Consider the following 27,067-nt stretch of genomic DNA (forward strand, 5'->3'; position numbering starts at 1 on the left):
TAACTTTGGACATTCTTGTTCTTCACATAATAGTGTAATCCTTCTCTGAAGGCAAGTGAAACTAGTTATTTTTGTTTAGTGTCTTATAAGTGATACATGTAGTAGTCATGCCTATAGTTAAGGTTGCCTGGCATATTTCTTTTCATTCACCTAATATTTTCCCAAATTTATATAGTTCAGAGTGAAATTTATCATGGTGAATATCTGCATCACGCATTTTTTTAAAAAATTTCAGCCAAAAGTTTTGATCTATTTCTGACAATGAGGTATATTTTGTCTATGTTAAAAAAAGTTCGTACAGGTGTTTTTTCAAGCAGCTCTTACACTTCTATTCTTTGATGCAGGGACTTGAAATTTGTATCTGGGATTTCCCTTTGGCTAGCTCCATGAAAATTCACCATAATTTAGTGAAGTTTTAATTTTTTGAACAATCTCAAGTAGCACATGCTCAGTAGAGACTTGTTGGAATTTGGCAGCTAAATTCTCTGAAGAGTCCATATGCACTGAGTATGCTTTATGCCCTTTCAGATTTTACATGCCAACTGGAGTACACATGTGCTTCCCCACAGAGTAATTACGCATGCTCCATCCTGGGCATGCAGGCCTTTTCTAATAATTCCTCCTGTTGATGGCTGTGGGACACTGTGGTGGTGGGCACAGGAACTGAGATCAGGGAGACGGTGTATCCTGTGCTCTCAGGCAGAGTGGAGGAGAAGGATAAAACACCCTGATTAAAATGCAAAGGGGTGAAGAGGAGGAGGGGAGGAAGGAATGCAGGAGTGTGTTTGAGTGGAGGATAAGGGCCTCTGGGAGGAATGGGAGTTAGGACAGTTGCTGGGGATAGGAGCAGGGGGTGGGAGCAGAAGGCTGAGAGGGAGGAACAAAAGGGGGGCAGGAGCTAGGGGTAAGGTTGCAACCTGCCCAGGGTTTACCAGAATTCCCCCCCTCCTTTTTGAGGTAGCTTTCCCAAGAAATCTGTAAGGGTGCTTAGTCCACACTGCCAGCTGTCCAGTTTTTTGGACTGAGCATCATCCCAGATGTCCCATTTTTCTGTACCTCAGAGGTAGCAACCTTATCTAGGAGGGAGTGTGATAGGAGCAGGGAGGAGGGGAAAAGCAGGATCCCTGTAGGTGATAGAAGATGAGCAAGGAGGGGGGAACACAGGCAGGAGCCAGGGGAAGAAAGGGAGGGAGGGGCAAGATAGGGACAAAGGGGCAGGAGTTGGGCAGAAGATGGATGATCAGGAGACAGGGATATCAATAGACAGGGTATATGAGTAGGAGTTGAGGAGGGGGCAGAAGAGGACAGAGAGAGGCTTGAGTGGAGACAAAGGCAGAAGGGTCTAAGTACTAGAACACACTCCCCTTCAGAACCTGGACTTGAACCCAGCATTTCTTGGTTATCTAGTAAGCAGCTGTGAAATCTACTCAGCCTTCTACTACACCAGTTACTCTGTTGGTTCACATGGTAGAGCCCTGTGTTGTGGATACCTGTGGTGGTCAACCCTGTGGGTGACCCATGTTAGGGGTCAATATGATTTTATATGATGAAACATTTGTATTTAAATTTAATTTTTTAAAAACCTTAAATTACATTAAAAGGACCTATGTTAAAATAAAATTCAGGTTGAAACGTCAGTTATTCAAAGTTATGAAATGCCCAAAGAATCTTAACTCGGCCCCATCATGGGTATGCATTATGATATAGTATATAATTACATGAACTATATACACACACTGTTTTCCACAGGACCCCTATCTTGTTCAATGCATAGGACAGACTGTTCTCTGGGAATTAATCAAGGTTGTGTAGTGAATGAGTATATTTTCTGTAGGAACCCAGCCCCATTTGTTGCAGAAGCTGGAAGGTATATGGTGAATGAGGCAGAGAACTGCAGAAAGAGAAAGGATGGTTTTGTAGTTAAGGCAGTTGAATGCCACCCTAAAGAATGGGATTCTGTCCATGTCTCTGCCACAGAGTTCCTATGTGATGCTGGGCAAGCTACATAAATCTAAATTTATGCAAGTGGACAATGTATATTCCTCATTTTCTGGATATCCAACTAGATACATCTGGGCTCTGATTTGCAGAAGTACCGAGCACTAACTATATCTGAAGTCAGTGGAAGCTCTGTTCCAAACATATAAAGTGCTGTAAAAATGATTATGTTCTCTGAAGATATGGCCCTAGGCTTCTCAGATGGGCACCAAAATTAGTTGATCCTTTCAACAATTTTGGCTTTCATCTCTGAGCCTCATTTCCTCATGTGTGAATGGGGATAATAATACCACCTTGCCTCACAGGGGTGTTGTAAAATTGAATTCAGTAGTGTTTGTAAAGAATTAATATTCTACTATCAGAACAGGAAATTAATAATTCTGTATTCAGTGTGGGGTTTGGATGGTGTGTATTACATAATGCGTGGCACCACACATTGAATGATGATGATAAAAGTAATATTGAATAGCTACCCATTCAGTGTGCGCTGAGTGAGGGCTCCTGAGGAAAAATAGTTTATGCACAAGGGGGCTGAATTAAGTTTGCAAGAGAAACCTATTTGTCAATAACCCTACCGTCATTGCAAATATCTTTATTTTGCCTACTATAATCCTTGTCCCCGGTAGCCTCTTGGGTCTAGATTCTTTAAAGGACTTAGATGTTGTGATGCTGAGTGCCATGGTACCTAGAAAATTGCTGGGATGCACAAAGCCAGATTTAGGCATGGGGACTCCCTATACAATGAATGGGAATGGATAGGTGCCTCAGAATGGGAGCGGGGAGCACTGAGAAGGGAGCTGCCTAACATAGCCAATAGGAGCTATCAAGGTGAGAGGTGTCTCCTAAGCCCTGCCTCTTTCAGGGAGTTAAGTGCCTAAATCCAGACTGGAAGGAGATGCCTATCTCTGCTTGGGATTGTCAGCTATGAACCCTCACCTGCACTCAGGCACTTTTTGCAAGAAGCTGGTGGTGGGAGGGCAGGAGAGGGAAGAGGAGGAGGAAAAGAAGAAAGAAGAGGGGACGGATTAGATCCTGGGTCTTGCAACCTCCCAGGTGATGCGCCACCCACCGGGTACAGAGACATTCTTATGTGATTTCTGACCTAATTACCATTTATTTATTTACCTAATCCAAAATGGACTAGATTCAACAAGAGAGACTCAGGGAGTCCCACATCAGACTAGGACATGGGCCAGTGGTTAGGGCTCTCATCCTCTCATCCTCTTCCTAATTCCAACTGGGTAGGAGAACTGAAACAGACAAACTCAAAATTTTACACAAATAAAAAATTACCCAAAAGCAATAAATGGAGTGAAAACTAGCAAACATTCAGTTGTTTGGTAAAAGACATTAACACCTTTAACAATGACCCTCTTGCCTGTCCCTTCTCAGTCATATTCATCCTCCTCACTTAGAAAGTCTTCATATTGTTATAGATGAAAATGGCTATTTTGCCAAAAACAATGTATTGAACTTTAACATGCAATGAATATTAATTTGGGAGTGCTCTTAGAGCCCTAATTCAGGGGGACAGTATCGCAGTCTCTCAGTCCAGCCACTTCCTCAGTGGCAAGTCGGGGTGGGAGAGACCTGGGCCCACCCATTACTCTGGGTCCCGGCCCAGGCACCCTGTAGATGGCTGCCACTTGCATCCCCTCTGACTCCTCAGTTAATTTCCCTGGGCCAATTCCCTGCAGCATAAAGCACCCTTCTTTGTCCTTACCTCAGGGCTTCAGTCTGCCAGTCTTAGCAGCTAGCCAGGAGCTGTCTCTAGCTTCCCTGGTCCCTTCTGGCAGCACTGCTCTGTCCAGGGTGCTGGCACTCCTTCCTCCTGCTAGGAGCCTGATCTTCCGTGCTCAAGCTCCAGGCAGCTACTGAAGCTTCTCTGCTCTGCAACCCTTCTTATATGGGAGAGCCCAGCCCTGATTGGCTGCTCCTTGCAGCCCCTCTCTAATTATCTGCCCCCTATGCAGCCTCCCTAGGACTCTGTTAACCCTTATGGGCCAGTGTGGAGCAGATTTCCCATCACAGTGAACCAACAATAGTTTTAAAATGTAATGCCCAGTAACAGATTTTTAAACATATAGAAGATGTTTGTAAAGCCATGTGTTCCTTGTCCTTTTTAAAATAATTTTCCACTTTTGCCCTATTTTCTTTATTGTCTATATTAAATTCATTAGTATGCTTTATATCCTTGCCTTATTCCTCTTTGAAAAGAGAAGGTATTAGAGCTGCATCATTTTATAAGAACTATTGGCTGGGTGATATAATGCTTCTCTTTGTGTCATAAATTTGAGAGCCATATCCTGGGGCATAGTGTTGTATTTAAACAATTCAATTCAACCCCATCAAAGGCTTTTTCTCACATCTAATGATAGGAGAATCTGAGTGTTCTTTTGGATCTGGACTGAATATAGTATTTTTAGTTCCCATCTTGTATTTGTTAGGTATATCTACATTTTGTAAATCCTGTTTGGTCTTTATTAATATAGCTTGGTGATACCTGAAGTGGTGTACTCTACAGTGCCTTAGCCAGAATCCTTACATGTGAACTTAGTAAATAAATTGATTTGTATAATTAACTATCGTTAAAATCCAATTCAGGTTTGGGAATGACTTCTGCACAGAGGTTTATATTTCTTTCTCTCTGAATATTGTGTAACACCCATCTCTGAGAGGCTGATCCAATTTTCTTTTAGAGCTTTATAATATTTTATAATTAACTTATCTTGAGCCAGGGCATTACCATTTTCATACTATCAATGGCTATTAAGATGTCTTCTTCTGTGATAGATTGTTCAAGCATATCTATATCTAAAAACTGAAATATGGAGTATCATTTTGTTTATCTAAAGTGCGTTTTCTCTTAATAATGGATAATCTATTATGTGCATTTCTATGATAAGTTGAAAATGCATCACATAGTTCTTTGGGGTGGGTAACCATTTCTCCATGGCATTTCTAACTGTTGGGATGACATAGTTAGTTGACATTACTTTTAATTTTCAGACCAATAGTTTGCTTTGCCTTTGCTTATTTGTTTTTGGTTTTTGTTATTGTTGATTTTGATTTTTTTTTGTACTGGAGGTCTATTTATCTGGTTTCAATTATAGTCTAGGTTAGTCTATTTATTTTGAATTTAAGAGGGTCCTATTAATACATCAACCTCTCACTAATGTTTTAAATAGGTCCCATATATCTTATATTTACCCTTATGTGTATGTGTGATATCTTCATCCACATTTTCTAAATATTGAATAATATGATTTTAAAATTATTTACTTGGTCTGGATCTTGTCATAGGAGACAACTCAAACTCCAGGTTTTCTTAGAGAGCTTTTTGTCCCTCAAGTTAAATGTCAATTCAAATGGAGTATGGTTTGACCATGTAATATTATGTATGTCCGCATGCATAGTCTGCAGGAAGATGGTGTTCTGCAATTCTGGTCAGAATTTAACCAGAATAAAAATCTATCCTGAATAAAGGTTATATGGGTGAAAAAAGATTAGAAATCTTATTCATATGAGACTTCAAATATATTTCAATCCCATTGTCCCTATGCTTAAAAAGACAATGTCCTAGAAAGACAATGTATCTTTAAAAAGACAGTGTATCTTTCCTTTGCTTCAATATATAGATATAATTTCCTCATAAAATTATTTCTCCTTCTTGGATAGAGTCTAAAATCCTATATTACTCATTAAAACACTGTTTTTTATTTGAGTTAGGGGCATAAATTGATCTTATTGTAACTCTCCTGCCATTTAAATATCCTTTGAGGATAATAAATCTACCATTAGTATCTATAATTTGGTCTATTATTTTAAATCTAGTGTGTTTGGATAAAGGAATAGCTGTTCTTTTTCAACTCTGGCAGAGGCATAATAGTTTTGTCCCAAATATATTCCCTTTAAGCCACTCTCCCGTCTCTCATTAAAATGTGTTTCTGGTATGCAGAAAATATCGGATAGAGTTTTCCTTAGTTCTATACTGACCTTGTGTCCTTTAACCACATAATTTAGCCTATAACATATATTCAGGCAGGCTTAATAAGAGCTAATTATTACAATATGATCTAATTGATTATAAGGTACACCGCTTTGAACATTATAATCATTTTTATATATTGTATTCTAATCCATCAGAAGTAGCTATACTTTCCTGAATTCTTTTGAGTAGATTTAAAACAAAACAATGTGCTTTCTTAAACAATCAAAACCACAGTATATTTATCAGATCATTTCTTAATGTAACCTTATACCCCACTTCTGTTAAACTGTCTTTGGGCTATATCATAAGAGTAAAAAGTTTGAGTGGTGAAATAAAATAAATATTCGTAATAAACAGTAATATTTTACCCATCATTCTCTATCTTATCCTTCCCTTCTATTGAACTACTTCTGTAGTGTATCTGTTTGTTGTTCAGATTTTGGTGTTGACCTTTACACACTTTTCTTTTAATGGAAGTTATTGGGGAATACGTAGATTCATAGATTCATAGATATTTAGGTCAGAAGGGACCATTATGATCATCTAGTCTGACCTCCTGCACAACGCAGGCCACAGAATTTCACCCACCACTCTTGCAAAAAACCTCTCACCTATGTCTGTGCTTTTGAAGTCCTCAAATCATGGTTTAAAGACTTCAAGGAGCAGAGAATCCCCCAGCAAGTAACCCGTGCCCCATGCTATAGAGGAAGGCGAAAAACCTTCAGGGCCTCTTCCAATCTGCTCTGGAGGAAAATTCCTTCCCGACCCCAAATATGGCGATCATCTAAACCCTGAGCATATGGGCAAGATTCATTAGCCAGATATTACAGAAAATTCTTTCCTGGGTAACTCAGATCCCACCCCATCTAATATCCCATCACAGGCCATTGGGCCTATTTACCATGAATATTTAATTACCAAAACCATGTTATCCCATCATACCATCTCCTCCATAAACTTATCAAGTTTAATCTTAAAGCCAGATAGATCTTTTGCCCCCACTGCTTCCCTTGGAAGGCTGTTCCAAAACTTCACTCCTCTGATGGTTAGAAACCTTCGTCTAATTTCTAGTCTAAATTTCCTGGTGGCCAGTTTATATCCATTTGTTCTTGTGTCCACACTGGTACTGAGCTTAAATAATTCCTGTCCCTCCCTAGTATTTAACCCTCTGATATATTTATAGAGAGCAATCATATCTCCCCTCAACCTTCTTTTAGTTAGGCTAAACAAGCCAAGCTCCTTGAGTCTCCTTTCATAAGACAAGTTTTCCATTCCTTGGATCATCCTAGTAGCCCTTCTCTGTACCTGTTCCAGTTTGAATTCATCCTTCTTAAACATTGGAGACCAGAACTGCACACAGTATTCCAGGTGAGGTCTCACCAGTGCCTTGTATAACGATACTAAAACCTCCTTATCCCTACTGGAAATACCTCTCCTGATGCATCCCAAGACCTCATTAGCTTTTTTCACGGCCATATAACAATGGCAGCTCATAGTCATCCTATGATCAACCAATACTCCAAGGTCCTTCTCCTCCTCCATTACTTCTAATTGATGCGTTCCCAGCTTATAACTAAAATTCTTGTTATTAATCCCTAAATGCATGACCTTACACTTCTCACTATTAAATTTCATCCTATTACTATTACTCCAGTTTACAAGGTCATCCAGATCCTCCTGTAGGATATCCCTGTCCTTCTCTAAATTGGCAATACCTCCCAGCTTTGTATCATCCGCAAACTTTATTAGCACACTCCCACTTTTTGTGCCGAGGTCAGTAATAAAAAGATTAAATAAGATTGGTCCCAAAACCGATCCTTGAGGAACTCCACTAGTAACCTCCCTCCAGCCTGACAGTTCACCTTTCAGTAGGACCCGTTGTAGTCTCCCCTTTAACCAATTCCTTATCCACCTTTCAATTTTCCTATTCTTATCCAATTTAACTAATAATTCCCCATGTGGCATGGTATCAAACGCCTTACTGAAATCTAGGTAATTTAGATCCACTGCGTTTCCTTTGTCTAAAAAATCTGTTACTTTCTCAAAGAAGGAGATCAGGTTGGTTTGGCACGATCTACCTTTTGTAAAACCATGTTGTATACGAAGCTTTCCATATATCCTCTGTATCATCTAATTTAGCTTTATGTCACATCTGAATAATAATGACATCTTTGCTTCAACAATTATCAAAGAGAGGGCAATAAGGAAAACAAAGTATAAGATTTTATATGTATAGGAAAAACAGCTTTATATTTAATTAGCTGTTGATAAGAGTATGAAGAATTGAAGGAAAAAGTTACTAATATTAAAGACACAGTGTGCAACTATGGACTTGGAGGTGGTGTTGATTTTCAATGAGAAAATAAAAGTGAGAGTGCATGGGATAAAAATAGGTTGTGATGATGTTGAGGAGATGAAAACTTTCCTCATCTGATATGAGCACTAATAGAGAAAAAATAATGATAAATGTTTGAATGATTCTGTCAACAACCCTACAGCTGACTTCCTCTCTGATTTTGACTAGGATACATTGCTTTGGTGTGCTATTTTTCCTGCTTTATATTCATTATATATTTCTTCTAACTTGCCTATAGTGCATTTTTATTTTTTTACTTTTTTATTACTGTTCTACATGGAATACTTCAGTGTGTATCTCATATACTAGGCAAAATTGAAAGCATCTGGAAGATTTTGGTTAGATAAAATATAATCTAACTGTATATTTTAAAAAAATCTTCTTTATGTTTGACAATTTTCTTAATAGTTTTATTATAATTTAATTTGAAAATTACAAATACTTTGAATTTTGAAATTTAAATTACATGAAATTTAAATTTTTATATAAATTTTTTAAAAATTATAAATACTTTAAAATTTTACATAATATGAGAATTTCCATTATTTAGCCAAATCCTGAATGCCTTTCTCTGGAAAAAAAATCCAAAGAAGCCAAAAGAAGTAAAGTCAATGGACGCTTTGTCTGAATAAGGAGTACATGATCTTCCCCATTTTCTTCAGTGAAAGTTCTCATCTGGGAAATGGATATATGCCCAAAGTTTTCTGACATGGCAGTCAAATCTTTGGGAAAGTCATAAATCAAGGGGAAAATAGATGCTGAGTGACACAGTCATATAGCATGACTTTCACCTCCTAATAATCCAGAAGGAAATCATATCCCACCATTCTAAATCCAGAATTCCCCAATTGCATGTTTATTATAGTCATAGTCATCTAAATGTTATATTTTCTGAAGACAGAAAACGAAATACAAATTTTTCAAAATGAAAACCTGATTTTACTAATTATTTTATGCTTAGGTATACTGTTCAAGAATCGGGTTTGGTTGTCAAAACTTGCATCTTTTAAATATTTGGATGAATTTTTCAAACATGAAGTGTTATTCCCCTCAAAATGTAGAGAATGATTTGTTTATTGAAAATAAAAATAAATTCTACATTAGTGGATTTAGTTGCTATAACTTTTCATGTGGTCTTGTTGAATTTCCAATTAATGGCCACATGCTTGATGATGTGAGGAACCAATGCGCTGAGCTCCAATTCTACATCACTGGACAGAGCCCATAACTGAATAGACACAGAAAGTGAGGTTGTATGACAAGCAATGCTCCTTATGTTTATCAAATGAAATCTGCTGTTCCAAGTTGGTTCTCTTTCTAATACATTAGTAAGTAGCACAGTAAATCTGTGCAGTGTTTTTTATTAACAGAGGTAGTAACCTGGAAGAACAGACTGTTTGGCAGCAGTCACTGGACTGTGTGATCTTAGGGACACAGGTTGCCTTTTTCTTCTGTGTTTGTACATCACCTAGCACAACGGGGTCTTGGTCATTCACTGGTGCTCCTAAGCACAACAACAACAACAAATGCAGACTACCCTGTATCAAATTGGATTATAATTCAACCCACTTTACCTTAATTTATCATATTTCTGTCTATGATTTGTCTATTAGATATTAGGTAATTACCCATGGAAAAGTTTGGTATGAATAAAATAACTAGCATAGGTTACTTCAGAAATGCACAGTTCGGTTGTCATGGCAGATCTGTTAAAAAGGACTCATAGGAAGGAGCAGGTTTAAGTACTAGGCAGCCACATCAAATTTGTTCTAAGATGCTAGAAAGATGATAAAATGAGATTACGCAACATGTCAACAAGCTGAGATAAACAACAATTTTCACTCAATGGAAAACACGTGTGTGCTTCAGTTCCATATGAGGAGAGATTAATAAGACTTGGACTTTTTACTTGGAAAAGAAATGACTAAGGAAGGATATGATAGAGGTCTATAAAATCATGTCTGGTGTGGAGAAAGTAAATAGGGAAGTGATATTTACTCCTTCTCAGAACACAAGAACTAGGGGTCACCAAATGAAATGAATCAACAGCAACTTTAAAACAAACAAAAGGAAGTATTTCTTCACATAATGCACAGTTAATCTGTGGAACTCTTTGCCAGAGGATGTTGTGAAGCCCAAGACTATAACAGGGTTCAAAAAAGAACTAGATAAGTTCATGGAGGGTAGGTCCATCAATGGCCATTAGCCCGGATGGTCAGGGATGCAACCCCTGTCTGAGAGTCCATAAACCTCTGACTACCAGATCCTGGGAGTAGACAACAGGGGATGGATCACTTGATAACTGCCCTGTTCTGTTCATTCCCTCTGAAGCACCTGGCATTGACCACTGTTGGAAGACAGGCTACTGGGCTGGATGGACTATTGGTCTGATCCAGTATGGCCGTTCTTATATTCTTACGATATATGTTTGCATATTTTTTGTTAAAAGGAAAGGATGTCAAGTACTATTGAAATAGTAAATCTTAAAATGATTTTCTTTTACTGTTATATACATGAAGGAGGAAATTGTCTTGTGCCAAATAATGGACCAAAGCACCAGGGGAAATTCCTTATCTAAGACTTTTTCTGTAAATCCGTACATTTACATTTGTTTTCTTCAACAAGTTCAACAACTTCATTATATAATTTTGAAATTGCATCATTGAAGACTCTAATGATCACTACCAAATTTTCAGTCTGTGAATGTCTGCTATTTTCTGGAGTTTGAGATACTATAATTTAAGTATGCACTGGTACCTTTTCCATACAGATGGTTCTTAGTAATATCTTCAGGTCCATTCTTTTTTTCCTTTTAAGTGTCTCCCCTACTCATTGCAGGCCCACATGTCCCCATTTTAAAAAAGGATAGGTGTTTTCTCATACAAAGCTTAGATTGTATTGAATTGCCCTAAAGGGAGAAGTTTAGGATTGGCACTCACTCTTGCTTTATTCCAGGTTTTTGATATAATGGAAATTGCTGAATAGGAACTCATTTGAATATGTCTCATCTGTTTTGGTAAGAAGAATATTGTCCCATGGGGTCAGTGAAAGTTTCCTGCAGGCAATCGTTGTCCACTGGCTATTACTATCCCAATTATTCTATGCTACACGATCTGTAGTTGTGCTGCTCAGTTCCACAGGGTAAGGGGCTGCTACCACCTTTCTTGCATAATGACTTATACAAAGTTTTTCTATTAACTCCAAGGACCATTGCCCAAATAAAATGCAACATGGAGGACTGTGATTCTTCTAATACCTCAATAGGGTTTTATGTTGACAATTTTACCATCATGGCTGTACTAAACCACAGAATTTATTATTAGCTTATTTTATTTGATTAAATCTTTCAATAGATTTTTTTCAACAGAAATGTAATGTACATTGTATAATGTTTCCAAATGGGGGATAATAAGTATAATAAGTAAGATACTTTATCAAGGTTTTTGCACAATGGAAGCTGATTTTTCTTATATTTTTGATATAATTGATTCTAAAACCCAAGGTTTCTCTGAATTGGATGATTTTATTCATAACATGAAGCAGTGGGGTAAGGAGACCTAAAATCCTCATAAAAACATCATCTGTATGTAGTACAACTTTAATATTTAGGCCTCTTGCATTTATTCCATTGTTACTGAATCTTTTATTACTTTGTTTTGGTTTGGAAATGGTTTCAAGACAATTAAAAATAAGAGTGGTGGCAGGGACAGCCCTTTCTGGGTGAATCTCTGAAGGCCAATAAGTTCAGAGAAGCTATGACTAATTTGGAATCTGACTATAAGAGTTTTATAAAGGGATTCCATCTGCCTCATAACTTTTTCTCACATCAACCAGTATTCTTCTGAAGTAATTCCATACTCCCTGACCAAGTCTTCTCTGGATCAAAAGACAGCCATATACTAAGTGTACTATTTGACTGGCCCAAATGGATTATACCTGGAACTCTCCAGATGTTACCCACTACTTGGAAACATCTAATAAATGGTGTCTGGTATCTACTAATTACTTATGCCACCAGAAGGTCTACCCTAGTGGCAAATACCACGCCAAATTCCTTCATATCAATATTTAGTAGGGAAATAGGTCTATATGAGACACAATACATTTTATCTTTATCAGACTTCACAATCAATGAAGTATCATAGAATCATAGAATCATAGAATATCAGGGTTGGAAGGGACCCCAGAAGGTCATCTAGTTTTCAAAGATAATGGCCAAGGGCTCTGCAATCACAGCCGCCAATTCCTTCAGCACTCTCGGATGCAACTCGTCCGGCCCCATGGACTTGTGCACGTCCAGCTTTTCTAAATAGTCCCTAACCACCTCTATCTCCACAGAGGGCTGGCCATCTCTTCCCCATTCTGTGATGCCCAGCACAGCAGTCTGGGAGCTGACCTTGTTAGTGAAAACAGAGGCAAAAAAAGCATTGAGTACATTAGCTTTTTCCACATCCTCTGTCACTAGGTTGCCTCCCTCATTCAGTAAGGGGCCCACACTTTCCTTGGCTTTCTTCTTGTTGCCAACATACCTGAAGAAACCCTTCTTGTTATGGGCTTCTAACATAAATTGTGGAATTTGCAAAGAATCTAAGAGTCTGTTAAATAAAATGCTAAATCTGCTGCTGAATCTTTATGATATTGACTAAAGAGCCCAGCAAGGCCTGGTTACTTGCCAGCAGGCATCTTTTAAATTATATTATGAATGTCTTCTGCACTGATAGGTCTAGCTTAGCTTCTCTCTTGGTTCTTAGTCAAAGCAAGTAAATTAACAGTTGCAATATACTTTTAGCTGATTTTTATCTAAATTTCACTTGTATAGAATAAGTGTGAAAATGTTCAAACATTTGGTACATTTCATTGTTTTATTATTCAGACTTTACCACCTTCTATTTCAATGATGTTTCTCTTTCCTCTCACTTACCTCAGTCTATAAGCTAATTTTTAAAGTTAACACTACTTTAGCTCACAGATGACTCTTTCCATTTAAGAAAAGCTTTAAGTTGCCCTGCCTGTGTTGTCAAGTTTTTAGAAAACGTTTTGCCTCTGTTTATTTATGTAATATATATATTACAATATTTTAATTCCTGGTAATAAGCAGTTTCTTTCAGGTTCCCTTTCTCTTGCTATTACAGTCAGTTTACCCTAACATACTCTTTTATATGTTTCTCATGTGGTATTAAGACTTCCCTTTTTTCATCCTTTGAAAGTATTTGTCTCACCTTTCAAAATGTTCAGTGGTACTGGGTCCCTCTGAAGGAAGATATGTATGCCTGGATCTAGCAAAACATGTTAGCTCTTGTTTAACTTTAGACATAATATTTGTCCCATTGACTTCGATGAAACTACTTGGGTTTAAAGTTAAACAGGTGCTTAAGTGCATTGTTGGAGGGGACTCAGTGTCCATGCTTTTGGCTTTTACTGCTATTCTACTGAAGGAAGACGCCAACACTGGAGGTTGGCCTGGCCATTTACTTGCCGTATAGTGGCCTCATTGAAAAAGGGTCACAAAGAAGATCTGCCTCATACTGAGAAAGAGGGGCGATCAGCAGGTTACCTCAAGTGCCTATATACAAATGCACGAAGCCTGGGAAACAAGCAGGGAGACTGGAAGTCCTGGCACAGTCAAGGAATTATGATGTGATTGGAATAACAGAGACTTGGTGGGATAACTCACATGACTGGAGTACTGTCATGGATTATAAGCTGTTCAGGAAGGACAGGAAGGGCAGCAAAGGTGGGGGAGTTGCACTGTATGTAAGAGAGCAGTATGACTGCTCAGAGCTCAAGTATGAAACTGCAGAAAAACCTGAGAGTCTCTGGATTAAGTTTAGAAGTGTGAGCAACAAGGGTGATGTCGTGATGGGAGTCTACTATAGACCACCAGACCAGGGGGATGAGGTGGACGAGGCTTTCTTCCGGCAACTCGCAGAAGTTACTAGATCGCAGGCCCTGGTTCTCATGGGAGACTTCAATCACCCTGATATCTGCTGGAAGAGCAATACAGCGGTGCACAGGCAATCCAGGAAGTTTTTGGAAAATGTAGGGGACAATTTCCTGGTGCAAGTGCTGGAGGAACCAACGAGGGGCAGAGCTCTTCTTGACCTGCTGCTCACAAACGGGAAGAATTAGTAGGGGAAGCAAAAGTGGATGGGAACCTGGGAGGCAGTGACCATGAAATGGTCGAGTTCAGGATCCTAACACAAGGAAGAAAGGAGAGCAGCAGAATACAGACCCTGGACTTCAGAAAAGCAGACTTTGACTCCCTCAGGGAACTGATGGGCAAGATCCCCTGGGAGAATAACATGAGGGGGAAAGGAAAGGAGTCCAGGAGAGCTGGCTGTATTTTAAAGAATTCTTATTGAGGTTACAGGGACAAATGATGTGTAGAAAGAATAGTAAATATGGCAGATGACCAGCTTGGCTTAACGGTGAAATCCTTGCTGCTCTTAAATACAAAAAAGAAGCTTACAAGAAGTGGAAGATTGGACAAATGACCAGGGATGAGTATAAAAATATTGCTCGGGCTTGCAGGAGTGAAATCAGGAAGGCCAAATCACACCTGGAGTTGCAGCTAGCAAGAGATGTTAAGAGTAACAAGAAGGGTTTCTTCAGGTATGTTAGCAACAAGAAGAAAGCCAAGGAAAGTGTGAGCCCCTTACTGAATGAGGGAGGCAACCTAGTGACAGAGGATGTGGAAAAAGCTAATGTGCTCAATGCTTTTTTTGCCTCTATCTTCACGAACAAGGTCAGCTCCCAGACTACTGCACTGGGCAGCACAGCATGGGGAGAAGGTGACCAGCCCTCTGTGGAGAAAGAAGTGGTTTGGGACTATTTAGAAAAGCTGGACGAGCACAAGTCCATGGGGCCGGATGCGTTGCAGCCGAGAGTGCTAAAGGAGTTGGCGGATGTGATTGCAGAGCCATTGGCCATTATCTTTGAAAACTCATGGCGATCGGTGGAGGTCCCAGAGGACTGGAAAAAGGCTAATGTAGTGCCCATCTTTAAAAAAGGGAAGAAGGAGGATCCTGGGAACTACAGACCAGTCAGCCTCACCTCAGTTCCTGGAAAAATCATGGAGCAGGTCCTCAAGGAATCAATTCTGAAGCACTTAGAGGACAGGAAAGTGATCAGGAACAGTCAGCATGGATTCACCAAGGGCAAGTCATGCCTGACTAATCTAATTGCCTTCTATGACGAGATAACTGGCTCTGTGGATGAAGGGAAAGCAGTGGATGTGTTGTTCCTTGACTTTGGCAAAGCTTTTGACACGGTCTCCCACAGTATTCTTGCCAGCAAGTTAAAGAAGTATGGGCTGGATGAATGGACTATAAGGTGGATAGAAAGCTGGCTAGATTGCCAGGCTCAACGGGTAGTGATCAATGGCTCCATGTCTAGTTGGCTGCCGGTATCAAGTGGAGTGCCCCTAGGGTCAGTCCTTTGGCCGGTTTTGTTCAATATCTTCATAAATGATCTGAAGGATGGTGTGGATTGCACCCTCAGCAAGTTTGCAGATGACACTAAACTGGGAGGAGTGGTAAATACGCTGGAGGGTAGGGATAGGATACAGAGGGACCTAGGCAAATTGGAGGACTGGGCCAAAAGAAATCTGATGAGGTTCAACAAGGACAAGTGCAGAGTCCTGCACTTAGGACGGAAGAATCCAATGCACTGCTACAGACTAGGGACCGAATGGCTCGGCAGCAGTTCTGCAGAAAAGGACCTAGGGGTTACAGTGGACGAGAAGTTGGATATGAGTCAACAGTGTGCCCTTGTTGCCAAGAAGGCCAATGGCATTTTGGGATGTATAAGTAGGGGCATTGCCAGCAGATTGAGGGACGTGATCATTCCCCTCTATTCGATATTGGTGAGGCCTCATCTGGAGTACTGTGTCCAGTTTTGGGCCCCACACTACAAGAAGGATGTGGAAAAATTGGAAAGAGTCCAGCGGAGGGCAACAAAAATGATTAGGGGACTGGAACACATGAGTTATGAGGAGAGGCTGAGGGAACTGGGGATGTTTAGTCTTCAGAAGAGAAGAATGAGGGGGGATTTGATAGCTGCTTTCAACTACCCGAAAGGGGGTTCCAAAGAGGATGGATCTAGGCTGTTCTCAGTGGTAGCAGATGACAGAACAAGGAGTAATGGTCTCAAGTTGCAGTGGGGGAGATTTAGGTTGGATATTAGGAAAAACTTTTTCACGACAAGGGTGGTGAAACACTGGAATGCGTTACGTAGGGAGGTGGTGGAATCTCCTTCCCTAGAAGTTTTTAAGGTCAGGCTTGACAAAGCCCTGGCTGGGATGATTTAGATGGGGATTGGTCCTGCTTTGAGCAGGGGGTTGGACTAGATGACCTCCTGAGGTCCCTTCCAACCCTGATATTCTATGATTCTATGATTCTAGGATTCTATGATCAGTATGTGGCTAATACTGGTATGTGCTTTAGGGGGTTAGGAAACAAGGAGCAATCTCTTACATAATCTCTTCTAGAATCAAGAATTCACATTTCCAAAGGTACTTTGCATATTTGTAGGCCAGTCAAACTCATCTTCCCTTTAAATTGTCTGATCTATTTATTTGTGTGTAAAATGTTAAATTAAGGTATCTAATATTTACCTCTTTAGAAACAAAGCTAAGCAGAGTGGGGAAGAACTTGTCAAAGAAAGATTTTTATTCTCTTCTATTAGAGATATACATTGAGCATATGATGATCTCTTTGCCCACAAGGTCACACCTTATTGTTATGAATTGACCAAATTTGTCTTTTTTGACATATTTGGCCTCCGATTGTAATGATTTACAAGTCAGTCTAGACACGCCTTCCATACTGTAGACATACAATTCCTGCCTGAACCAGGAATAGCCTATTTCTTCTTTCACATTTCTAATGAGATTATTGTCAAGACTCATGAATGCATAACTAGTCTTTATTTTTTGTAAGTATTCAAACCACTAACATTTAAATTAAGGTGCTAAGATATAGGGACTCCTGTTAATATAAATCATGCTTTCTTCATATAACATTACCCATTCTTGTCAAATGTAAAATTATTGTCATTGCTACACTTTCTCTTTTCCTACTAATACACTTGTAAATTTCCCATATTTATACCAAACAGGTGTTTTAGTATTTTTGACTGCTTGATCTGTGAAGGCTGAAATACTTTTCCTCTCGCCCTTTCCCCTCTTTGTTTCCTTCTTAGAGGATACATCTTTATGGTGGGAAGCGTCCTACTCATCCACATCGATTTGGTTTCATTTCTTTTTTCTGTTTTTAAGTCTGATCCCGACATTATTAGCAGGTTTTAACTGAGTCTCAGTTCTGATAATATAACATGAATGTTAAGGGGAAATCAAAGCTTAAGAGGGAGGGACCAACAGTTTCTTACATTGGCACAATGCAGAGATCTGGTGTTTCTTCTGAGTGCCTTTCTTATTCTTAATGTGAGCAAGGACAGAGTTTGAAAAATAGAAATGCATTGTCCCTCCACTTCCAATGGGACACGCCATTCTCTAATAATTCTCTTTAGGTGCTCCTTGTTCTCATAGTAGTGCAGCCAATTATACAATAGGTTGAGTCCGTGCATCTACGTGTGGAAACACTGCGTGGCATGTTCTGTTTTGGTACATAGGAGCTTCTTTTTCCTTCCCAAAGAATTATCGTAGTAGTGTTTTCATATATTTCTCCCCATTTTCTATCCCTTCTGTGAGTTCTTTCAGTCTTAACGCTATTTTTTCTCTTTGCGTTTTCAAATCATTTTAAGGTCCAGATCAAACTTCTTGATTTTAGCCAACTGAATTCCTTTATCTACATTAGTTAGTATATCAGTACATTCTTATCAGTAAATTCTTCTACATATTTATTACTTCCTGAAGGTGGTTTGCATCTCCGTTTATATTCATTTTTATTTCAGATAATATTTCTCTGATGTCTGCCTTTGTAGCAGGCACATTCTTATCCTTGTCCATTGCTCGTTGTTTGCCCACAGGTAGCTCTGTAGTGGGTCTTGCTGCTTCTCTCTGGTGGCGTGCACAGAAGCTGTTAATATCATAAGCAGCTTTCTGTACAAGCATCCTGGATTTGGGAATCTCCAGACACCTGTCATATGAGTTTTCAGGGATTCATATTTATCTAAGTCATCTCAGTTGGCAAACGTAGAGACCATTGCTTTGGTGCGCTAAACAGGAGCAATCGCTTGATGTCATGATGGATTATATAAAGCATAAAATACAAGGGGGAATGGGGAGCTCGAAAGAGTTAGCGAGAGAGAGAGAGAGAGAGAGATGGGAAAAACCTGGCCACTGTTTCTGCCTCTTCTGGGATCCTTCCGGATACTTATGGAATATTCCTGCCTAAGCATCTCTAAGGTGCTTATCACCATTATCTGTTTTGATAAACACACACAAGATGACGAACTGATGACAAAATATGAAAAGCACAGAATGAAGGTACAATAAATTAATACAATTGAACAGTTATATAGTTCAATTATTTCTCATAGGTTCAAGTATAATAATATAATTTGTATAAAATATTTCTCCACACTCTTAGGCTAGCACTCATTCCTTCACCACAGAAGAGCCATAGAGATGTGACTACCCAACATTTCACACATTTTAAAGACGTGGGAAATTTTGGTCTGATTTATCTACTGAAGGAAGGTCAGTACATTTGAATGTTTGCGAATGAATTTTTCCTGCTATTTGTAACTGAACACGTAGATCATAATAGAGTATCTTTTGAGGTAAATCATTTTGTAAAATAATACATAAAATACTAGGGCTTCTAAAAATATTTTTCACACCCTTGTCTTACTAATTAATAACTGAATTTGAAAGAAAAAGGACACAGGCATCGAGGAAAATTACCAGAAATGAAAAATAATACATCTTAGGGGCCAGCAACTAGCAAAACTCCCATGGTCTCTAAGGGAGTAGATTCACACAATCAAATTAGAGTTCTATAATTTCCGGTAAGAATATAAACTATTTTAAATGTTAAATTAAAAAGCACAATACTGAAAACTAATGGCGTCATCAGAATAGTAAAACACCACGAAAAAAGTGTATACATTACAAAGAAAATAGTGTTACAACTATTGATAATCATTGTTCACTTAAAAAGAAAAGGAGTACTTGTGGCACCTTAGAGACACTTGGTTAGTCTCTAAGGTGCCACAAGTACTCCTTTTCTTTTTGCGAATACAACACGGCTGTTACTCTGAAAATTGTTCACTTACACATTCACAGACACATGGTGTCGCTGTCCCCTAAAAATCCGTTTCAATAAGAAAAGAAACACATAGCTCCCCCTTCAATTTAAACGACAGCCTTAGATGAAACGTCAGGAGGGCTCCCGGATGTGAGAGAACTGGATTCAATTAAACTGCTTTCAAAGGTACCGCATCCCCCCCATTCACTGGACTCTGCAGTTCGCTCTGTTCAAAACTTATTTATAAACCGGCACCGGCGCACCGCCCAGTGTCCGCGATGGCTCTTCTCCGGCGAGACTGCCTGGGAACCGGGCAGCTGCTGCGGCTGGTTCTGCTACACACGGCCTGGGAGGTGGGCAGCGGCCAGGTCCGTTATTCCCTGCCGGAGGAATCCAAACACGGCACCTTTGTGGGCCGCCTGGCCCAGGACCTGGGGCTGGAGGTGTCGGAGCTGGTGTCTCGGATGTTCCGGATGGTCTCCAAAGGCAGGGGAGACTATTTTGAGGTAAATTTGCAGAGCGGCGTTTTGTTTGTTAAGTCGCGAGTAGATAGGGAAGAGGTGTGCGGCCAGAGCCCCCTGTGCGCCATTGACCTGGAGGTGATAGTGGACAAACCCCTGAGGATATTTCACGTGGAAGTGGAGATACAGGATATAAATGACAATGCTCCTGTGTTCCCCGTAAATGAGCAAAACCTGAGTATTGCAGAATCACTAACCCTTCCAGGTTCTCGCTTCCCACTAGAGGGCGCGTTTGACGCAGATATTGGTACAAACTCGCTGCTGACCTATAAACTCAGCCCAAGCGAACATTTCACTCTAGATGTCACAACTAATGACGACCAAATCAAATCTGCAGAGCTTGAGTTAAAGAAGTCTCTGGACAGAGAGGAAACCCCTGTATATCGTTTATTACTCACCGCCACTGACGGGGGCAAACCGGAGCTCACCGGCACAGTTCAGCTGATGATCACGGTGCTGGATGTGAATGATAACGCGCCTGTGTTTAATCAGTCAGTTTATAAGGTCCAAATGCTAGAAGGTTCAGCTAATGGGACATTAGTCATCAAACTTAACGCCACAGACTTGGATGAAGGTATTTATAAGGATATTACATATGCCTTTAGCAGTCTTGTTCCTCCCCATATTAAGGACACGTTTAAAATATGTGAATATTCTGGTGAAATTAGGGTTAAAGGGAAAATGGATTTCGAATACATTAACTTGTACGAAATTCAAGTTTCGGCCAAGGATAAAGGGAATCCCCCACTGGCTGGACACTGCAAAGTTGTGGTGGAAGTTTTAGACATTAACGATAACGCCCCTGAGTTAACAATAACGTCTCACTCTCTGCCGGTGCCGGAGGACGCTCCCCCGGGGACAGTGGTGGCTCTTATTAGCGTCTCCGACCGGGACTCGGGAGACAACGGCAAAGTCACTTGCTCCATCCCCCCGGACCTGCCCTTTCAGCTCGTCTCCACCTTTAAGAATTATCACTCGCTGGTGCTGGCGGAGGCCGTGGATCGGGAGCGAGTGTCTGAATATAAGATCCTGGTGACAGCCAGAGACGAAGGGGCCCCGTCTCTCTCGGCCAGCAGCAGCATTTTGGTGCCGATCGCGGATGTGAACGATAACGCCCCTGCTTTCCCTCAGGCCGTGTACACGGTGTTTGTGAAGGAAAACAACCGTGCCGGGGCCCATCTCTTGAGCGTGTCGGCGTCGGACCCGGACCTGCGGGAAAACGCCTTTGTGAGCTACTCGGTGGTGGAGCGCAGTGTGGGAGAGCAGCAGCCCGTGTCCAGCTACATCTCGGTGCACTCGGAGAGCGGGCACATCTACGGGCTGCAGCCCTTTGACTACGAGGAGCTGCAAGTGCTGCAGTTCCAGGTGAGCGCGCGGGACGCCGGGTTCCCCTCCTTGTGCGGGAACGTGACTGTGCAGCTCTTCGTCCTGGATGAAAATGACAACGCGCCGGCAGTGTCCCCGCCTGGCTCCGGCCGCGGCTCGCCAGGGCCCGAGCTGGTTCCGCTGTCGGCCGGCGCAGGACACGTGGTGAGCAAGGTCCGAGCGGTGGATGCGGATTCCGGCTACAACGCGTGGCTTCGCTACGAAGTGCAGGAGGCCCGGGCTGCGGGGCCTTTCCGGGTGGGTGTGTACAGCGGGGAGATCAGCACCACGCGGGCCTTGGAGGAGGCGGACGGCCCCAGCCAGAGACTCGTGATCCTGGTGAAGGACCATGGGGAGCCGGCGCTGTCAGCGACAGCCACGGTCAGCCTGTCCCTGGTGGAGAGTCCGCAGGCTGTGAAATGGGACTCGAGGCAAAGGGTCGGGAGCGATGGGCCCTTGGTTGACATGAACGTGTCTTTAATGATCGCCATTTGCTCGGTGTCCGGGCTGTTTGTGCTGGTGATTGTCGTGTACGTTGGCCTGAGATGCCATCCGGGTCCGGAAGTGATGTGCGGTCCTGGGAAAGCCACCGTGGTGTGCTCGAGCGAAGTGGGGAGTTGGTCCTATTCGCAGCGCCAGAGCCGGAACCTGTGTGTCGGGGAAGGCACCGCCAAGAATGACCTCATGGTTTTCAGCCCCAACTTCTCTGACTCTGCAGAGAATGGTGAGCACGAGAAACTACAGGTAGCACAGGTGAGTCTGATGTATCTGCATGTGGAATTTTTCTTACTATATGTCTAAATAATTATGGTTAGAATTCCATATGGAATTTGTTTCGTCTGTAGAATAACGTCATTTACCATCTAATGAACAATTTCTTCATATTGTGGTTCTTCATGTAAGGTATACTCTGGACAGCTGTATAAGGTGAAAACACCTGTGACTGTTTTATCTGGTATCCATTTGCCGTATTTCAAAATATTTGGATACCAAGTGTAAAGGGCCAACAGTTTTCGAGATACTGTTTGAATGAACATAGTACACGTGTTTGTAAAATTCAGATAATGAGGCTTTAAATATTAACTGAAAGCATGGAGATCATTTCTCTGAATAAGTTTTTTAAGATAAAGATATCCACTTTTTCTCATTGTACTCCAGTTTTCAAGAGCATGCAGGCGACCTAATATTTCCTGTGCTATGAAATAATGGGAGTAAATAAATGCTATGTTTCTGTCAAGCTATCTCTGCTTGGAAAGATTTAATTTAGTGCTGTAGGGTTAGCATCAAGGCATGAAGTTCCCCACCATGGAACCTGTTCAACATGGAAAACATTGATACAAAGGGAGATAAATTCCGTGTTGAAGTGTGCGGCAGACATTACTACAGGGATATTGTAATATGGGGTTATTTATGTATATATATACTTTCAAGATTATGGACAAAACTTTATAACTAAACGATAGTTTAGGAAGGGATAGCTCAGTGGTTTGAGCATTGGCCTGCTAAACCCAGGGTTGTGAGCTCAATCCTTGAGGGGGCCATTTAGGGATCTGGGGTAAAAAAAATTGGATGATTTAGTTGGGGATTGGTCCTGCTTTGAGCAGGGAGTTGGACTAGATGACCTCCTGAGGTCCCTTCCGACCCTGATATTCTATGATATTTTGTAAGCAGAAGGCTAAATCACGTGCAGTATTTGGTCAAGTGTGATGCCGGTCTGTTCTTTGGCCAATTAATATTTGAATAATAATTTGGTGGAACCCTCTTCTCCTAAAAAAATGTTCCATCAAGATCAATATAGTCTCAGAGTATCTATTAGTAGAAATATCGTATCACTCTTTCGCTGTGTCTTTAGCTAAAGTTCTATCTCAGCCTTGAAAGAGCGTTCCTTTTCCTCCTCATTGGTGGCCCTCGCTACACCTGTTACTAACTGTTTTCCATTCCATCAGTCTTCTCTCTTGCGTTTGCAGTAGAGGCATTTTTACATTTCCCATATTACAGTTCTACCAGATTATCAGCATGTATTTATCAGCGTTATCAGCATCTTTCATATTTGCTTTTAGGGCTTGATTGTGACACTTCGAGATGTATCTTCCTTCGCAAGTAGTTCCATTTAGTTTAATGAGACTTGGCGCCAAGGGCTATTCAAAGTGAATAAAGTTACCACAAACTAGCCTGAGTTGATGTCACTGATATGGAAATATAATAACTGTTGTTGAACGAAGAGCAACTGGAAACATTTTAATGGAAAATGTGATGGTGCTAATAAACTATCTGGATGTTGGAAGCCAGTTTTAAATCTCCAGTTTTGTCATCAGGAATTTAAAACTTGCCCGTGATATCTCTAAACGTGGAGTGGACCCCGCTTGCTTTACTCCGGCTAGTGTTTTCTTTGACTTCACTGAAAATAGGAATTGCTGCTAGACAAAAATGCCTGAAATTGTTGGAAAAGGGTTGTTACAAGGAATACGACCCAGCAATTCAGATGAAAGTGCAAATGGAGAGGTGCTTTACTAATAATGTTCCATTTTATCCGAACCGGCTTTTACTTTCTAACCCCAAACAATTAGAATTTCTTGTTTCTGGTTTTCTCTGTGAATGTCTCACAGAGGGGCAGTGTGGAATGAGAAGCCTTTCACCATAGCCAATAAAGGAGAGATTTTACTAGGATCTAGGAGTCTTGTCCTTTCCTCCAAAGTCGGAAAAATACTGACCGATTTGAGTTCAGTGTTTTAAAGATGTGATGGGGAATGTAAATGTGATAAAATGCTGGGCTTCTCAGCTATGGGGACACCCAAGGGAAAACACATTCTAGTATCAGAGGGTCTGTATCGGCAAAAAGAACGAGGAGAACTTGTGGCACCCTAGAGACTAACAAATCTATTCTTTACACTGTAGTATGTGTGTCCAGTGGTATGGAAAATGGAAACACTAAAATGGAAGAGGGTTTCTGACTGAATTTGTTTCCAGTAGAGGATAGATTGGGGGAGGAGTGTAAGGGGTGCTATAGTACTGTTCTAAGCTCCCCCCAGAAAATAAACTCTGCCCTTGTGAGTAGCCAGAATGAGGTACCTCATAGGAAATTTGTGGTCCTCTGTGATCGCTTGAGGTCAAGGATGATCTCTTTCATGGGTTTTATTCTTTATGGATCCTTTGCTGACTGAGGAGTCTGATCTTTGAGCACCAGGCTCCTTGGCAGATGTTGCAGATGGTGTTGGAAGTCAAAGTTGGGACATGACTGCTGCATGACAGTTGTCTTTTCTTTCTTCTCTGGCACTTTTCTGTGACCAGGGCAAGGTGATTTTCCTCAAAAGTGGATGTTTCTTCTCTGATAAGTCTTTGCCAGTTATCCCTATCCTGGGCTACTGTCTCCTAGTGTGTGGTGTTGATGCCACATCTCTTGATGTTTATCTTGAGCGTGTCTTTAAAGCATTTCTTTTGTCCTCCCCATTTCTTTTCTTCTTTGGTGAGTTGGGCGTACAACAATTGATTTGGTAAGCGTACATGAGGCATGCACACACAGTGCCCGCTCCACCTCAGCTGGTGCTGGATAATCAGGGCCTCTACATTGAAGATGTCAGCCTCTGTGAGGACACTGACATTACTGCAGCGATCCTCCCACTTTATGTTGAGGATCTTCCAAAGAAAGTGCTGGTATTGGCATTCCAGGTTTTTCAGGTGTTTTCTGTAGGTCACCCAAGTCTCCCAGCCATAGAGGAGAGTTGGGATTACCACTGCTCTATAAACTAAAAGTCTAGTATGTGTTCTGATGTCATGATTGTTGAACGCCCAGCAAGACAGTCTGCCAAAGGCAAGGCTGGCACAGTGGATTCTGTGCGGAATATCAATGTCTATGTCTGCCCTCTGTGACAGATGGCTGCAAAGATAGGCAAAGTATTCTACATTTTCCAGTTCTTCTCTGTCAGTGTAGATCTTCTTTGCTGGGTCTTATGATTGACTGGGAGCTGGCTGGTGGAGAACTTCTGTTTTGCCAATGTTCACAATTAGCCCTAGGATTTTGTAAGCTTCAGAGAAGCAATTAAGGGATGTTTGTAGATCCTCCTTTGGGTGTGCAACTACAGCACAATCATCGGCATATTGGAGTTCAGTTATTGTTGCTGATATTACTTTAGTTCTGGTACAGAGAGGAGAAAGATTGAAGAGGTTGCCGTCAGTCTGATATTGAATGCCAATGCCCTGAGGTAGTCGGTCTTGGGTTAACATTTTCATAGCTGCTAAGAAAATGGAGAAAAGGGTGGGTGTTTTATACCAGTTTGGATGACAGAGGACTCAGAGGTAGAACCACTGCACAGGATGGAGGCAGTCGTGGAGGAGTCTTACAGTGGTGATAAATTTGCTTGGGCAGCCAAACTTTGACATGATTTTCCACAGAGCCTCATGATTGACAAAGTCAAAGGCTTTGGTCAGCTTGATAAAGGCCATATACAGCCCCTGATGTTGTTCACTGGTGCTTCATGATGGTCTGAAGCCACACTGGGACTCTGGAAGTAATTCTTCTGCAAAAGGGAGCAAGATGGAGCAGGCAATTCAGTAAGATTCTAGCAAGAATCTTCCCAGCAATGGAGAGGAGGGCAATGCCTCGATAGTTGCCACAGTTGGCTCTGTCTCCCTTTTTGAAAATGGTGATAATGTTAGCATTACATAAGTTATCAGGGATTTCTTCTGTGTGCTAGATTTTGAGGAGCAGTAAATGAAGCTTGTTAGTCAGTGTTTCTCCCACCACTTTCAGTACTTCAACTGGAATGCCATCAGGACCCAGTGCTTTATTGTTCTTTATTTGCATAATTGCTCTGTGGACCTCCTTAGGTGTTGGTGGGTTGGCAAGAGTTTCCCAGACTGGGTGCTGAGGGATGAAGTTGATGGTGTCATCAGTCACACTCAATTTCTGATTAAGAAGCTTTTGGTACTGTTTCTTCCAGTGCTCTTTGATGGATTCTTTATCTTTAAGAAAGGTACTACCATCTCTGGATCTCAGCGGTGTGAGGCCACATGAGCTTGGTCCATACAGGGTCTTTGTCTCACATAAATTGTTCCGCATATCATGTCTGTCAAAGAATGCATGGATTTCTTTTGCTCTGTCCTCTCACCATTTGTATTTGTTTTCTTGGATCCTCCTTTTACCTTCAGCTTTGAGCTGATGGAGAGATCTCTGCTTCTGACTGCATGATGGATGGTTTTGCCAGTCACAGAAAGTATATCTGGTCTATCTTCTGGTCCAAAAGCGATGTGATCTCAATATTGTTTTTGTCAAACCAATTCTGATGGCAGCAGGTAACAAGGCCAATGGATTCCTCACAGACCTCATGGATGGTCTGTTTTAGGGCTTCCCAGGCTTCTTTGACACGTGTGTTGTCATTTCCAGGTGTGTATATGGTCAGTTTTACACTGAGGAGTGATTGGTGCACTGAGGATTGAAGTCTTTGAATATTGTATTACCCTCTGTTTGATTTGGATTGATTCTATGTTTTGGTGCAATCCTGATGGACACGACTCACTGACCTCACCAGGTGGTGGTCAGTCCAGCAATCATTGACATGGCATGGGTGATTTGGACAAATTATGCAGGTATTCAAAATAGGGATGGTAAATATCATGTAAAAAGTTAACC

The 27,067-nt window shown here is 41.1% G+C and overlaps 1 protein-coding gene across 9 annotated transcripts in view; it reads left to right on the plus strand.

The window, feature by feature from the left end:
- LOC141992114 (protocadherin alpha-C2-like) overlaps positions 1–27,067 on the plus strand; it is a 333,092-nt gene that overhangs the window by 69,874 nt on the left and 236,151 nt on the right. The window contains exon 1 of one of the 9 annotated variants that reach the window (XM_074960789.1): positions 19,769–22,194. The exons of the other annotated variants lie outside the window; for them this stretch is intronic. Coding sequence (XP_074816890.1) covers positions 19,834–22,194 — 2,361 coding nt within the window. The 5' untranslated portion in view covers positions 19,769–19,833. Of the gene's footprint in view, positions 1–19,768; positions 22,195–27,067 lie in introns of those variants that run through there. 9 annotated transcript variants of the gene reach the window in all.

The sequence above is a fragment of the Natator depressus genome, chromosome 8 (assembly GCF_965152275.1).
Source record: "Natator depressus isolate rNatDep1 chromosome 8, rNatDep2.hap1, whole genome shotgun sequence".
NCBI lineage: Eukaryota > Metazoa > Chordata > Testudines > Cheloniidae > Natator > Natator depressus.